Source organism: Monodon monoceros, unplaced genomic scaffold (assembly GCF_005190385.1).
Source record: "Monodon monoceros isolate NGI ecotype Baffin Bay Population unplaced genomic scaffold, NGI_Narwhal_1 Super_Scaffold_16, whole genome shotgun sequence".
NCBI classification, from domain to species: Eukaryota; Metazoa; Chordata; class Mammalia; order Artiodactyla; family Monodontidae; genus Monodon; species Monodon monoceros.
Window position 1 is genome coordinate 62,527,861 of NW_021703772.1, and position 15,149 is coordinate 62,543,009.

The 15,149-nt window shown below is 39.2% G+C and overlaps 1 protein-coding gene across 1 annotated transcript; it reads right to left on the bottom strand.

The window, feature by feature from the left end:
• Positions 1-423: 423 nt before the first annotated feature.
• Positions 424-14,657, bottom strand: KLHL41 (kelch like family member 41). The gene is made up of 6 exons (XM_029225935.1): positions 13,472-14,657; positions 9,501-9,658; positions 9,273-9,380; positions 6,358-6,543; positions 5,544-5,690; positions 424-792 (listed from the first exon to the last, which is right to left on the bottom strand). The coding sequence occupies exons 1-6, from the start codon at positions 14,579-14,581 to the stop codon at positions 681-683; spliced, it is 1,821 nt and encodes a 606-aa protein (XP_029081768.1). The 5' UTR covers positions 14,582-14,657; the 3' UTR covers positions 424-680.
• Positions 14,658-15,149: the final 492 nt, after the last annotated feature.

Below are 15,149 nucleotides of genomic sequence, written 5' to 3' on the forward strand. Positions count from 1 at the left end.
GTGGACTACTTTCTCTACTATCTAGTTGGGAAATTGTTTAAAATTCTTAATATAAAAGACATGTAGCTTTTAAGAAACTTAAGTAGTTTACAGTTCATTCTTTGAGTACATACTATGTGGCAGGAACTATATTATTTTATTATTTTTAAATTTTTTTAAATTTAAATGAGACCCATTTATTATACTCCTTAAATAGCATTTCCAAAGTTTTCTTACAGCATATAATCTTTTATATAATGCATAGGATTCTTGTTATATCTTGAAGCATGAGGAAAGGTTTTTGCTATTTTAAACATTTTTAGAAAATGCAGATGTACATATTTCATTCTCCAATTTCATTTGTAATAGAAAACAAGTGTAAAGTTACCTCAACAATGCACAGGAAAGGATTAGTAAACTCAGATTTAGGAAGCTTCTTTACAGTTGATTGAGACAGATTAACAAAAGGAATAATCTGTTCAATTTAAGACTTAATTTCTTAGAAAATGGTTTTAAGCTCTGATCATTACATTGAAGATTCAATAACTTTGGGGTTTTGATTCCCATTGCTAATCTCTTGGACAATAACATAGTGAATAATTTCTACATGAATCTGTATAGCCTTTTTAAAAACAATAAATTAAAGCCCTATTATCCAAACAGACCACCTCCCTATCTATTATGGTTTTTCACCTTCTTGTTTATAGCTTAGACAGTTTGAAGAGATTTAACCGTGTTGCTAGGCAACTAGCTCCTGAAGCATAACGTATTTCTTTCAACATTCCAGCCCATTCTTTTTTATCATCTTCATACCTGATGGAGAAAAAGAAAGCAATCAGTAAGTTGTTTTTAAGTAGATAATTCTATGGATTTCCCTGTGTTGAATATACAAATGTTGCTCTCTGAGAAAACCCTACTGGCTTTTACCCAGAGGAGGATGCACCTGACTTGCAGACTAAAAAACACTTGAATTCCTCCAAAAGTACGCATTCTCTGAGCATATGCCCATATTACTGGCATGGTATTTAATCTGGATGCTTAGGCAGTTAAGCCTTCTGCGGGAATCAGAGACCGTCCAGAGATGACGGGCAACAGACAGGCAATTAATCTTTCACCTTTGGACTGCTAAAGATGGCTGGTCCCCATGAGTCAAGGTCACCAAAGAGTAAGAACTGGGAAGAGCAGGGACTGTTAGTCACTTTGATTATGATTTCAGCTGTTCCCATACACTAGTGCTCAGCATGGTACATGACACTAGTGGTCACTCTGTAAGAAGCCATTCTCTTTCCCCTTTATTGTCCTGTGTGAGTACTACTCTTGCACTTGACATTAGGTAAGAACTGGTTGTCCCCTCTGAATATTCAGGGTTATAAAGATACAGACAACTTGGGTTCCTTTGAGACCTGTGTGCTTTTCCTCTGCCTGATGCCTGGAATGCCATCTCTGCATGAGAAACTCCTAAACACTGCTTTCTTTCTGAAGCCTTTCTCACCTTCCTCAAGCAGTTTGTTGTTTTCTCTTCATTTCTCACAGTGTCCTTTGTATGGTATCCGTTATAACAATTATCCTTCTATTTTAATTTTTTCCCCTATATTTATGTCTTCAACAAGCTCAAAAGTACATATATCTTATTCACATTGCTATCTTCCCTCCTCCAGAAGCTATCAATACTTGGCACGTAGGAAATACTCCCAAATCATTCTACAAGGAGTGAGTGAGATTTAAAATAATTTTAAAATGAGCTGATGCCTATCTGACTTACATCAATGGTCCAAATTTAACAGCTATACAGCTGTACTGTGCACTGAGTGATTTTTATGTAGGGAAAAGTAGACAAAAAATATTTTACCACTAATCAGGAAAAGAACCTTGATTATCTATATAAAATTTGGAGCAACAAATTAAAAGATAAAGAACAGTTTTAAATGATCTAATGAAAAAGTGACCACATTTAAGCAATAGGAGGTTGAGGTTAAATGAGACCTAAAAGCATTTGCTTCCTGGCAGTTATATTTTTTACTTTCAGCTTGGTCAGTCCTACATAATGGAATGATTTCAAGAAAAAATATGAGAAATGGAAATTATTTTTTACATCACAGTAAGAAGGTCTATAGATTTAGAATGTAGTACACTGTTATTTTCATCTCTGCATGTGTGAATTCACTAGGAAGTTGAGGGCAAGTGGGTAGCCACTTCTCTGTAGGTCAGTGGCTTTCAACTTATCGCATATCAAAGTCACCTGGAGGGCTTGTTAGAACACAGTTTGCTGGCCCCTACCCCCAGAGGTTCAGTAGGTCTGCGGGGTGAGGACTAAAGATTTGCACAAGTACTCAGGTGGTGCTGATGCTGCCTTGGGAACCACTGCAGATCACTGGTTCTCAAACTTGACTCGCAAATTGGAACTACCTGGAGACGTTTAAAATGTTGATGCCTGGGTCCCACCCCTAGAGATTGACTTTTTTAAAGTTCCCAAAGTGATTCTAATATGCAGCAAGGTTTGAGAATTATTGCCCCAGATTTTATTACCTAAATGGAAAATACCGGTACCTAAATTTAAAATTTTACCGCCAAGCAGATAACGATGAATACCCCCTCCTCTTGCCTTTCCCAAATCCAGTGATTCCGAAGTTTGTCTGCACATTAGAATCATCTGGGGATCTTTTGGAAGTTCCAAAGCCCAAACTAAATCCCAGGTCAATTAAGTCACAATCTATAGAGGGGAACAGAGGCAGCGTCAGTGCTTTTTGAAGTTCCCGAGGTGATTCCAATGAGCAAGCAGTTTTGAGAAGCACTGCCTTAATCACAAAAATAAACCATAATCAGAATCCCTTCTGCTAAAATTACCAGGAGATGCTGTACTTTCCTTTTCCTGCAGTATTCCGTTGAAGCAACTTGGCTTTTTTTTTGCGGTACGCGGGCCTCTCACTGTTGTGGCCTCTCCCATTGCGGCGGAGCACAGGCTCCGGACGCGCAGGCTCAGCGGCCATGGCTCACGGGCCCAGCCGCTCCGCGGCATGTGGGATCCCCCTGGACCGGGGCACGAACCCATGTCCTCTGCATTGGAAGGCGGACTCTCAACCACTGTGCCATCAGGGAAGCCTGCAACTTGGCTTTTGATCACCATTAGGATCCAGAGTGGCTCATGTGGTGTTCGGCTGAAAGCACCATTCCTTAACATCAGTGTTTCTCAAGGCTTGCTGCATATTAGAATCACCTGGAAGGTTTTAAGAACTAGTGATGCCCAGGCCCTGCCTGCAGAAACTGATTTAATTGGTCTGCATGAAGGCCCAGGCACTGATATATTTTAAAAGCAGCCAGGGGACTTCCCTGGTGGTCCAGTGGTTAAGACACCACGCTCCCAATGCAGGGGGCGTGGATTCAATCCCTGGTCAGGGAAGTAAGATTCCACATGCCGCGCAGTGCGGCCAAAAAATAAATAAAAGCAGCCAGGGTTAAGAATCACTGCCTATTCACTCTTAGTACCCATCCCCATTTTCCAAAAACCCTAACCTTCCCAGCCCTCCATTATTTCATATTTTTTTCTGCTGCTTTCCAGTCTTTTCCCATCTCATCCTCTTGCTAGGTCTAACCTCTTCCACTGGAAATTTCCAGTTTCTTTATCTTCTTCCCTCTTTTTTGGAGGAAGAAAGGTAATAGTTAACTTCCTTTATTTTTTAAATAAATTTATTTATTTTATTTATTTATTTTTGGCTGCATCGGGTCTTTGTTGCCGTGCGCAGGCTTTCTCTAGTTTTGGCGAGCAGGGGCTACTCTTTGCTGCGGTGCGTGGGCTTCTCATTGCGGTGGCTTCTCTTGTTGCGGAGCACAGGCTCTAGGTGCATGGGCTTCAGTAGTTGTGGATCGCGGGCTCTAGAGCACAGGCTCAGTAGTTGTGGCGCACGGGCTTAGTTGCCCCATGGCATGTGGGATCTTCCCGGACCAGGGATCGAACCCATGTCCCACTGCACTGGCAGGCGGATTCTTATCCACTGCGCCACTAGGCAAGTCCCAGTTAACTTCCTTTTATAGCCACTTTTTCTTGCCCCCTACACAGTTAGTTACTGTTACAGCAACATAAGGAAATGATGTCTGATGCACAAAATAATTGTTTGGTTAAGCTGCCAGCCTTTCAGCCTTCCAGTTTACCAGCTGGGAATAAGGCATGTACTGGTTCAGGTATAGAACAAATGTTACCTACTTTTCACTCTCAGGCTCAGTGTTATGCCTTCACTGATCACTCTTCCAAAGCTGTACTTATACACTTAAATGTGTAAGCAAATCACCCACTAATCTTGTTAAAATTAAGATTCGGATTGAGTAGGTCTGGGTTGGGGCTTGGGATTCCGCATTTCTAAGAAGCTCGCAGGAGATGCCAACACAGCTGGTCCACAGACCATACTTCGAGTACCAAGGTTCTGGACAATCTGGTGACAGGCCAGGTAAGGGCATCCAGACTTGGGAGTGGGGCTGGCCTTTAAACTGACAGGTAAAGCGTAAGTCTGGCAGTTTCTGGATGAGTATACAGCATGAACTCATGCTCACCTCAGGCAACTGAGATTTACCTCCTGTAAACTTAGATCAGCAAGCATGGTGCCTGGGCTGAAGACAGCACATGTGGTGACCTGATAGTGACCAGATGTCTGCACACTGTATGCCCTGCCCCAGCTATGTTACAATGTGACTTTCTTCCATGACACAAGTTACACTTCTGCTCTCAAGACTTCTGGATACACTGGTCCTCTACGTGACATTCACTGCATTAGAAACTATGGTAAACTACACACACACACACACACACACACACACACACACACACACCTTTTTAAATACATTCATTTTAAGCTTAACTGTAAAATAGTTCAATTGAGTAACAACTGCAAGTGTTATACTTGGGAGACCTACCCAGCACCTATCTTGGAGGTCAAGTGGATTGCTACTTTTCACTTTTCTAAAAAGCTTTTATAACTGAATCCTCAGAAAATTGGAAAAATATTTAAATTAGATTCAAAATAGAGTTAATGAATTATGGAAAACTCAAGAGTTTAAGTGTTTATTCCAGACTCTGTCTTCTTAGGAAATAAAGTACTCTCTGGGAGAAAGGTAAGTGGTTTGGAAGCCTTTGCTCTACTGGATGCCTAGAGCGTTCATTACACTTTTAAAGCTGGAAGGGAGCTTAAAGGATCAGTTGTCCAACTCTCAATTTCTGATTAATAGGCCCTGATAAGTTCTTTCCCAAGCTCACAGCTAACTAGAAGCCACTTACTTGATTAAGTAAGTGGCAATGTGTAAAAGTTCAACAGGTTCAAAGAGTGTTTAGTTTACTATCAAGAAGTAGCATACAGGGCTTCCCTGGTGGTGCAGTGGTTGAGAGTCCGCCTGCCGATGCAGGGGACACGGGTTTGTGCCGCGGTCCGGGAAGATCCCACGTGCCGTGGAGCGGCTGGGCCCGTGAGCCATGGCCGCTGAGCCTGCACATTTTGGGAAAGTCTGGCTTCCTATTCAAAATTGTTTTATCTTATTTGATTTAATATTTGGTTCAGAAAATTGGGGTGAAGAAAACTTACTTCCATATGTCATTGACTTCAGTGGGTGCAAATTCTTTAGACTCCAGCTGAATCATGGCAAAACCACCAATGGCATACAGGGATCCAGCCAGGCTGACCAAACCGATGGAACTTCTTTCTTGGGGAAATTCAGTCATTACTTCCCACCTAGTAATTATTGAAGATACAGTTAATGTAAAACTTTAAAAAATGCCAAATGTATTTACCGAACAATTATAGGAAATTATAATTAAAAACTTCAAGTAGCATAAACATCCAAAATTAGAAGATTAAATTTGCTACTGGAAAATATCTAAATATTCCTTTATTTGAAAGATGTAACCAAATTAGATTTTAAAGCCCTCAATATGTCAATCCAAGAATACTTCACCTTCATTAGTTAGCACCTTCAGCAATGGTTATCAAACTGTATGCCATAAATAGTGGAGCTTTGAGGGACTTCCCTGGCGGTCCAGCGGTTAAGACTCTGTGCTTCCCCTGCAGGGGGTACGGGTTCAATCCCTGGTTGGAAAACTAAGATCCCACATGCTGTGCAGTGTGGCCAAAAAAAAAAAATAGTGGAGTTTTGGGGGGAAGTTCTAGGGCTCCTAGGCCCTACTGTGTTGGATTTCATTTGAATGCTAATACAAATTTTTTAAAACTCTGATCTCCATAGTGTCTCAAGAAATCTCCAAACCCTTTTTTTTTTTTTCCGGTACGCGGTCCTCTCATGCCTCTTCTCCCCATGTCCTAATTGCAAAGCTTAATTTTTATCCAAAGTTAGAAATTAAAACATATAGTGATTCATATTCTGTAGTAAGAGATGGCAGCTTACTTATTGGTGGTGAGGTCAAAAGCTTCAACTGAAGCTGAAAGACCATCTTCAGTGACACCTCCAGCAATCACAATTTTGCCTTTATGGACTGCCACTCCAAACATGGAACGAGGGGTTTTCATTGGAGCCAGATCTTTCCAGTCTCCTTTTTTGGGGTTGTAGGTAAACATCCTGTTTGTACACTTTCTGTAAACATAAAATACAACAAAATGGTCCTTTTAGAAGCTTTCTCTTTTGAAAGAAGCAACTTCACTAATCACTTACCTTTGCTTCTCGTTTGAAATATGTAGTATAGTGAGGATCAGGAAAATTCTTAATCTGAACATATATCACCAAGCAAAGGACAATTCCAAATATGAGGACTAAAGCTATTTTAAATCTTAATTATACTACTGGAAGGTAGGGTCCTTTACTTTTGGCAATTGCCTAGAGGCCCAGGCAGAGTAGATTTTAATCCTATCTGCTACTAAATTCAATACACAATAGAGTTAACAAAAATTCATAAACCCTTTATTGTGCCTCAGTAACAAAAACGTTTATTCATTTCATTATCTGAATATCCTAAGAATGAATCAGTTAACTTAAGAAATAACTAGGTGTGAATGTACCTATTTTAAATGTAACTGCAATATGATGGCTCATTTTATTTTAGTCTACCACTAATATACCAATGCATTTTAAGAAATCTGGGACTAAAGATTAGACAACTAGTCATCTGAGCTGATGAGTGATTAAAACAATTTTATATGCTAAATGGTACCAGAAAAACCTGGACTTACCTGAATTATCCTTCTTAGTATGTTGTTATGATTCCATAATTTACTGATGGGAGTTCGAATTCCAAATAAGAATTGATTAACCAGATATATTTGGTAAAGCCAAAAAGCAACCAAACAAAATCTCAACTTTTTGTGAGGACAATTTTTTTTAGTTTTATAAAAGACCAGATATCTGGAGTAGAAGCATTTCCTCTAATATATGACTATGAGTATTATCTTAAAACTCCTCCATAAGAACACGATCCAAAATCATGTTCTTCAAAGGCAGTGGCGATAACTAGTATAATTCAGTGCTTATTTTAGGTAATGACTCTTTTCAAAGTTCTTGACTTTGGCATTTGTCAAGCAATGTTCTGGGTTTTTTTGTTTGTTTGTTTTTAAAGGGAACTTTATTTATTTATTTATGGCTGCATTGGGTCTTCGTTGCTGCGCGGGCTTTCTTTAGTCGCAGCGAGCAGGAGTTACTCTTCGTTGCTGTGCACGGGCTTCTCACGTGGTGGCTTCTCTTGTTTCGGAGCACGGGCTCCAGGCACGTGGGCTTCAGTAGCTGTGGCACGTGGGCTCAGTAGTTGTGGCGCACGGGCCTAGTTGCTCTGCAGCATGTGGGATCTTCCCGGACCAGGGCTCGAACCCGTGTCCCCTGCATTGGCAGGTGGACTCAACCACTGTGCCACCAGGGAAGCCCGCAATGTTGTTTTGGTTAATCATATTTTGAAGATTAATGTATTCTTACTGACAAGACCTGCATGCTTCTTACTGACACATCAATTTCCTAGTTACTAATACTACTTGAAGGAAACAATTTAAATCATTTGGTGGAGTCACTATGTTTCCAGTCATAACACTGCTTAATACAGATTTTCCATTCTATTACTCAGGAAAAATGTTCCAAACAAGATTTTGCTCTGAGTGTGTATATAATATGGCCTTCCTTTAAATGTTTATTTGACGGGAATATCTGGCATTAAGGAGGACATCAAAATTTCAGAATATATTATCTTTGAATATGGACAGACTGTATAAAAACCCTTTGCTTTTAAAAATCATATTTTCTGTAATATATGTCATTTTAATTGAGTAATAGTCACTAACTATTAACTGCACAACATACAGTTCTTTAATTCTAGCACATTTCCATATTTTACTCTCCTTTCCTGCTTTGCCCTTAAATTCTTAATTCTGACTCCCTTTCCAGGATTGGGCATCTCTTGAACAAACTGGGTAAATGATACAAGCCAAATTAGGCAGAGTTTTCAGGGGCAGGAAATTTGTTCTCACTATTGAAGCTAAAAATCTTCATTTTACCAGACAGGCTACTGGCTTAACTGAGTGACTTCTGGAGCACTCTAAACTCACTTCTCCCTTGGGGGTATAAGATCTCTTTCCTAATTACCTATCCCTTGAGAAGTACCTAGAAAGCAAGTTATATGAAACTTCACCCTCTTTTTCTCATAAGAGACTGGGTGCTACTGGGTATATCAGGTATATCTATTCTGTTTGATCAGTGCCTGTTTGTGACCAGTTGTTAAATATTTTGAATATCACTTGTCCAGGAGTAAATAAGTGAAACATTGCTGAGGAAAGAACTGCCCCCTTTTCAGTCCCCAGTCACCAGTTTCAAACTCAACTATCTAAATTCTCTCTGATGAATGTAAAGTACAAATCCATGATTTTTAAGCACTATTGTTTTAATAGTTATATTTAAAATATTATATTAAAGAGATACACTTAATTTTTATCTACTTATGGCTAAATGAATAAAACGCCCACTGGTTTTAATGTAGTAAAATATAATTATAAATTAGCCAAATAAAAGGCTTGATTATGTTCCTAAATGCTGCTTTTCCACTGTAAGAATGCTTATGATGGAGATATTATGTTTGTTCTTAGCAATATGCTGGGCATACAGAAATTGACTTTAGCAACTTTAAAACTGTATACAGTTTTCCTTCATCAATCATTTTAAATATCCTCCAATAACTTTTCAAAATTTTATTTTGAAATTTTACTCTCAAAATGTTATGGGTGAGAACCAAGTCCTATTTCAGCATGTAGATTCAAGTGAAAACAGGAAGGAACCCTTGTAATAAAAAAATCACTTGGATATAAACCATAAGGAGATGTCAGGGTACTTACTTGTCATCTGTCTTTCCTCCAAGACAATATATCATCCCCTTATGTGAAATCACACTATGGCCATAGACTTTGATAGGAAGTTTTTTAACTTCATTCCATTTGGCCGCCCTAAAATCAGAAGATAGAATTTATATGCTTTCAGTGAACTTCAGGTTCTAAAATTATGATTTTGATATAGGCACTCATATACCTGAATGCTTAGGAAACGAGAATGTCATGCCAACTTACACGGGATCATAGCACAATACTGAATCCAGTGAAGCCTCTGTTTGAAGGTCTTTGCCTGCAACTACATAGATTTTGTCATCTACTTCTCCCAGACCGAAGAGACACCTGGCTGAAGGCAGAGGTGGAAGTCCAACCCACTCAGATGCTACATTATCAAGCTGAAAGAAAGAATATATGAGGAATTGTGGAGCTTGTTACAGATGCACCAAAAAATATGCTATACTTTGTTGTTTAGAATTCATTGAGATAGTCAAAGTTCTCAAAAGTAAAACTACAACCCCAAAAGGATCATATTTTACCTTTGAATTACTGAGAAAAATGAGAAAAGCTACTTGGCCTACCAAAATAGCTAAAAGTACTCAAACCTGCAGAACTTGAAGAAAGAGAAAATAAAATAGTCACCGGAGATTAGTTAAGAACTGTGAGATTTCTTGTCAAATTTTCTTCCCATGTTGCCTTGTTCAGGTTTGAACAAGGACTCATAATACTTTTAGGACACTGGGGAAAAAGAGGGTCACAGTATGTGACTGAACCCCGCATGCTATATTTAACATGCTCCCAAGCTGGCGCCCGGGACAGCTGGACCTGTCACTCAGTTCACAGACAGCTGGGGCACTAGGCATTATTTTTCTTTCCTTCAACATTTTTAGGTTCTCCATGCTTCACTTTATTACTTCGGATATAGGCAGGTGTTATAGCCTATAACTTCCTAGCCTTTTTTGGGGAGTCATTTAAAATACCCTTCTCTCTCTCTCTCGTTTATATTAGGAAGTAACTTTGCTTTTTTTTGCTACTGCCGGTTCTACAAGCCTAAGACAGCGCTCCAAGAGCCCACGCTCTGGGATAGGTGATTCTGATATGGCTGGCATCAGCTTTAGCACTTACTATTGGTAATTTTAAGATTTTCCACTTTGCATTTTAGGACACCAAAGCACAAGAAAACTGCTTTCTGAGGGTGCACATTCACAGATTTGTTGTCCTCTCTAGTGCTACTTCTATGCAGTCGAAGAAAAAGGAATAAAACCCAGAATAATTGGATACCAAGGATAGATGCAGATATTAAAGTCTGTGGTATAGGGAGGGGTCCCTATGGAAGCCTATCTCTATCTGGTCTAGTAACCTTGGTTAAAGCAAAGTACTATTTAAAACTAGCAGAGATGACCGGTTTGACTCCCACACATACACTGTTAGTTTGCAGTCACAAATTTCAACATCCAGACTGATCACTAATGTTTTTTTTTGTTTGTCTTTTTTTTTGCGGTACGCGGGCCTCTCACTGCTGCGGCCTCTCCCGTTGCGGAGCGCAGGCTCAGCGGCCATGGCTCACGGGTGCAGCCGCTCCGCGGCATGTGGGATCTTCCCGGACCGGGGCACGAACCCGTGTCCCCTGCATTGGCAGGCAGACTCTCAACCACTGCGCCACCAGGGAAACCCTGTTTTCAAATTTCTTGAAAAAAAATTATTTATCAAGAAAGTGGTATGTAGTATAGTACCAGTAATAATGAGCATTTATGGAGTTTTTACTCTGTGATAGGCTTCATACTAAATGCTTGACACAGATAATCGCATCTAGTCCTCCAGGATAGGGACTTTTATTTTCTCCATTTTACATATGAGGAAACTGAGGTACAGACAGTTTAAATAATTTGTACAAACTCACAGAGCTTTTAAGTGATACTTGATGCAAGCTATACAAATTCATAGTTTGTCTTTTTATAATGGGAACAGCAGCCATCATGATCCCAAACCGGAGGGTTTACAGCCCACACTACACAATACTGTCTACATTCCCATACTACCCCGGATAGGGCACTTCCTACAGCAGATGAGACAGCAGACTGCCTGCCAGGCTTTTTTACAGATGAGCTGTCAAGCTATTTAACCTCTCTGGCTTCAGTTTTCTCACCCTTAAAATTAGAGTTTGGACCTAGATTACTTTAAGATGTGGTGTTCAAAGATTTGATGAAACTATTAAGTCTATGGAAAAAACCGGCTCTTACCTAGGTAAAAAAATTCTCATAATCTAATTCTAGTATACAATCAAAGGTCATATGAATCCTAACTTAATACATTTTAAACAGAGGTGACCAAGCAGAAAATACAAAGCCTGAGATTCTCATACATATATTTTCTTGTGAGTCATAACCCTCTTTCACAGTCAGGTGTTTTTATCCTGGCATCTTGTCCCACTATTTGTGCCTTTTAGAAGGAGCAAGGCATGGGAAATGACAGGGAGTCGACCCTTTCAACTTTGTATAACCTTTTGTAGCCAAAAGGAACAACATCAAGCAGGTTTCAGAAATGAGAGGCTGTGTCAATAAAAGCAAGGGCAGTAACAGGATGGAAGAGAATAAAGATAAGGCTATTAAGTATTCTTTGGGTCTATGATTTCCAGGTATCTGTCTGTCTGTATTTTGATGTCATTTTTACTTCCTAGATAAAATTATTGCCTTTTCAATGGAATTTACCCTTCCTGAAATTTATCTGAATTTAAAATTAGGGCTTAGGAAATTTTCTGGCCCACATTCAAATACTTATAAAAATAAAATAGAAGCTGTAATCATATTTCATAGTTAACATTCTTTAATGGAACTTGGAAAATTAAGAACCGTGATTAACATGTATTATTACATTTTTCAAGATTAGAAAAAGCTGGTTAAAGAGTGTGCGTTAGGGCTTCCCTGGTGGTGCAGTGGTTGAAAGTCCGCCTGCCGATTCAGGGGACACGGGTTCATGCCCCGGTCAGGGAAGATCCCACATGCCGCAGAGCGGCTGGGCCCATGAGCCGTGGTCGCTGAGCCTGCGCGTCCGGAGCCTGTGCTCCGCAACGGGAGAGGCCGCAACAGTGAGAGGCCCACAAAGGAAAAAAAAAAAAAAAAAAAAAAAAAAAAGTGTGCTTTATAAATGCATCGTATGTTACACACTTTGAAAGCATTCAGTGACTGTGGTATGACATTCTACACATGCTTATCTTTGGCCTTTCCAACTCAAGTGCCCATAAACCCCAGGCCATAAGTAGCCATGACCTAAACAAACTCTTTGAACTATCTGTAAGCTACAAAGTACTGGTACTGACATTACTAAAGATGAAGGTTAAGCCACTGATTCCTTCATAAACTGGTAAATATAATGTGTTGATAATATGAAACGAACTCCTTTCAAACAAACTACAAAGAGTGTTAGTTTAGGAGGGTGTGTTTTCTTGGAAACTTCTATGGTTTCATAATACAGATTAAGTTACCAATATGTCTAAGTACAACTGATCCAAATAAATTTGATCATTTATCATAAATAAATATTTCCAAATACAATTAATCCAAATGAGTGACACTTGTGTAGACAGTGTTTCCTAGAAGGTAATCCAAAGCATGTAAAATATGTATACAAGTTCTTTTCATTTTCAACAAAAGTATATTTTAGGCAGTAACCATAAATAAGAGATGAAATGCTACCTCCAGGAACTTCAAATCAGTTCAAGGAAACTTGGAAGAAGGTAGAAAATCTGATCAATTATAACATTTTGTAATGTGTAAAGTATTTTGATTTTGGGAAATACAGTAACCTGTTTTTCAGAAAGAGGACACAAGATTAAATTTCGTTTTTACTAAAATACTGGACTTTAAAGGGTTACAGTCACAATCAACTATAAACATGACATTTTGGGTAAAAGTGCATAAAGGAAATTGTGAGCCATCACTTATACATTAATTAGAACCTCATTCTTTTCCAAAACGTTTATTAAATATTAATAGAACCTCATTCTTTACCAAAACGTTTATTAAATATTAACAAGCAGTTAACTGATTCAAATATTTGTCAGCCCTCCAAGTAATGAAAATTCAAGGGACTGGAATAGCACATCAAGTAGAATAAAATACAAGCAGCCTGAACAATTCACAAGTCAGCTAACTAGATGGGGACTAACAGCCTTTCCTTTATGTCTCTACATATATGAAAATATCCTTCCTTACCTGGAAGAAGTACGACTGTAGAGGTTGATCTTTATTTTCTTCATCCACATAGAGGCCTCCTACCACGTACACCTGATTTTGCTGGGTAACAATGCTGGAATGATTTCTGGGGATCTGCTCAGCCAGTGCAGTAAGGTAGCATTCATTTTCCATGGGATCATAAGCTACGGCAGCTGTGTCATTAACCAAGAGGATGAGGTCTTTGACAAACATTCCATGCCTGGGAATATCGTTCAGGTAACCAGGAAGTAAATCTTCATCACCAACATCACCATTCACCTCACTAGCCCCAGCCTTCTCTGTGTTTTTGCTAGGTTCTGGGAGTTTGCCTGCAAAGGCATCTTTGAGAACTTTGATTTTTTTCTGGAGTTCTGGGTTGCTTTTAATTATATCATCTTTCTCAACATGATCTTTAAAATATTTTTCTGTCATAAGGCGAAAACGGATACAATCAAACACTTCGCTAAGGTTTTTAACCCTGTTTTCTTTGTCTGTTCGCACCCATTTCATCACTGCCTCAAATACAGCTTCTTCCTTTTCTACATTTAGGCTGTCATTGGAAATGACTGAGATCAGCTCCTGTGGAGACAGTTGCATGAAGTCCTCTTCCTTACAAATCTGTAGAAAGCGATCAGACACAAATTCACGGGCAGAGATGGCGAGTCTCGGGCAGTCAAGAAGAAGTCCTAATCTTAGGATAGCTAGACAGTTACCAGGAGCAAGTCTTTTCTGAAGATAAGAAACGCAGACAGTGAACACAGAGGGGATCTGAAAGCGGCTGGCCAATGCAAAAATATCTTGCACATTTCCGTCGTTGAGATCAATACTGGCAGAGTACAGGTACTTAATGATTAAATCCAGTACAGCAGGATCCACATTATCTAGTACTACCTCCTTTTTTTTTGCCTCATCAATTTCAGATAAAAAATACTCACGGAAGTAAGGACTACAAGCTGACAAAATCAATCTGTGGCAAGGAAGACTTTTGTCACCTGCTTTTAGTGTGCAATCGATGAATTTTTTCTCATCCAGGAGATCTTTTAGACCATCCTGAAGAAGGGTGGATTGGTAAAGCCGCAGTTCCTCTGCAAGTTCCCGCTGGGAATCCATTTTGTGAGTAACCTGGGTAAGGAAGGGGACACTAAGGCCTTAGCTCCTCACAGCACACAGGTCTAGCAGTAAAAAGGCAGATCAGTGTGCTTTGCCCAGCCTGAAGCCTTTGCAATTTAATCCCACCAGCTAAATATAGATACCAACTCTAACAAGGGAATTTAGGAGAGCTAGTTTGGAAAGAAGAGTTCTTGCAGCTGTTACAGATTGAAAGGAACAACTGGAACTTTTAATCACTAAGGAAACAGCTAAGAAACAAGAGATTTAAATGAAGTGGAAAGCTTTAAAATACATAAAGCATTAGAAGATATGCTAATAAAGGCTACCACAAGAAAATGTTTATTAAACTAACAGAACACTGAATCATAAAAATGAGTCAGTCCGCTAAAAATGGTCTAGTGGCAAGCTACTTGGCTATCTGAATTAATGATGCAAAGTTCAAGAATATGAGCTGAGTTCATTTGGATACTCATAAGCAAGATCCCCTTTCCAATAACTGCTACAAATTTTTATTTTCTACTCAAAACAGTGGGATATATAATCTTCTTTTAGAAGTAGGAAACAAAGA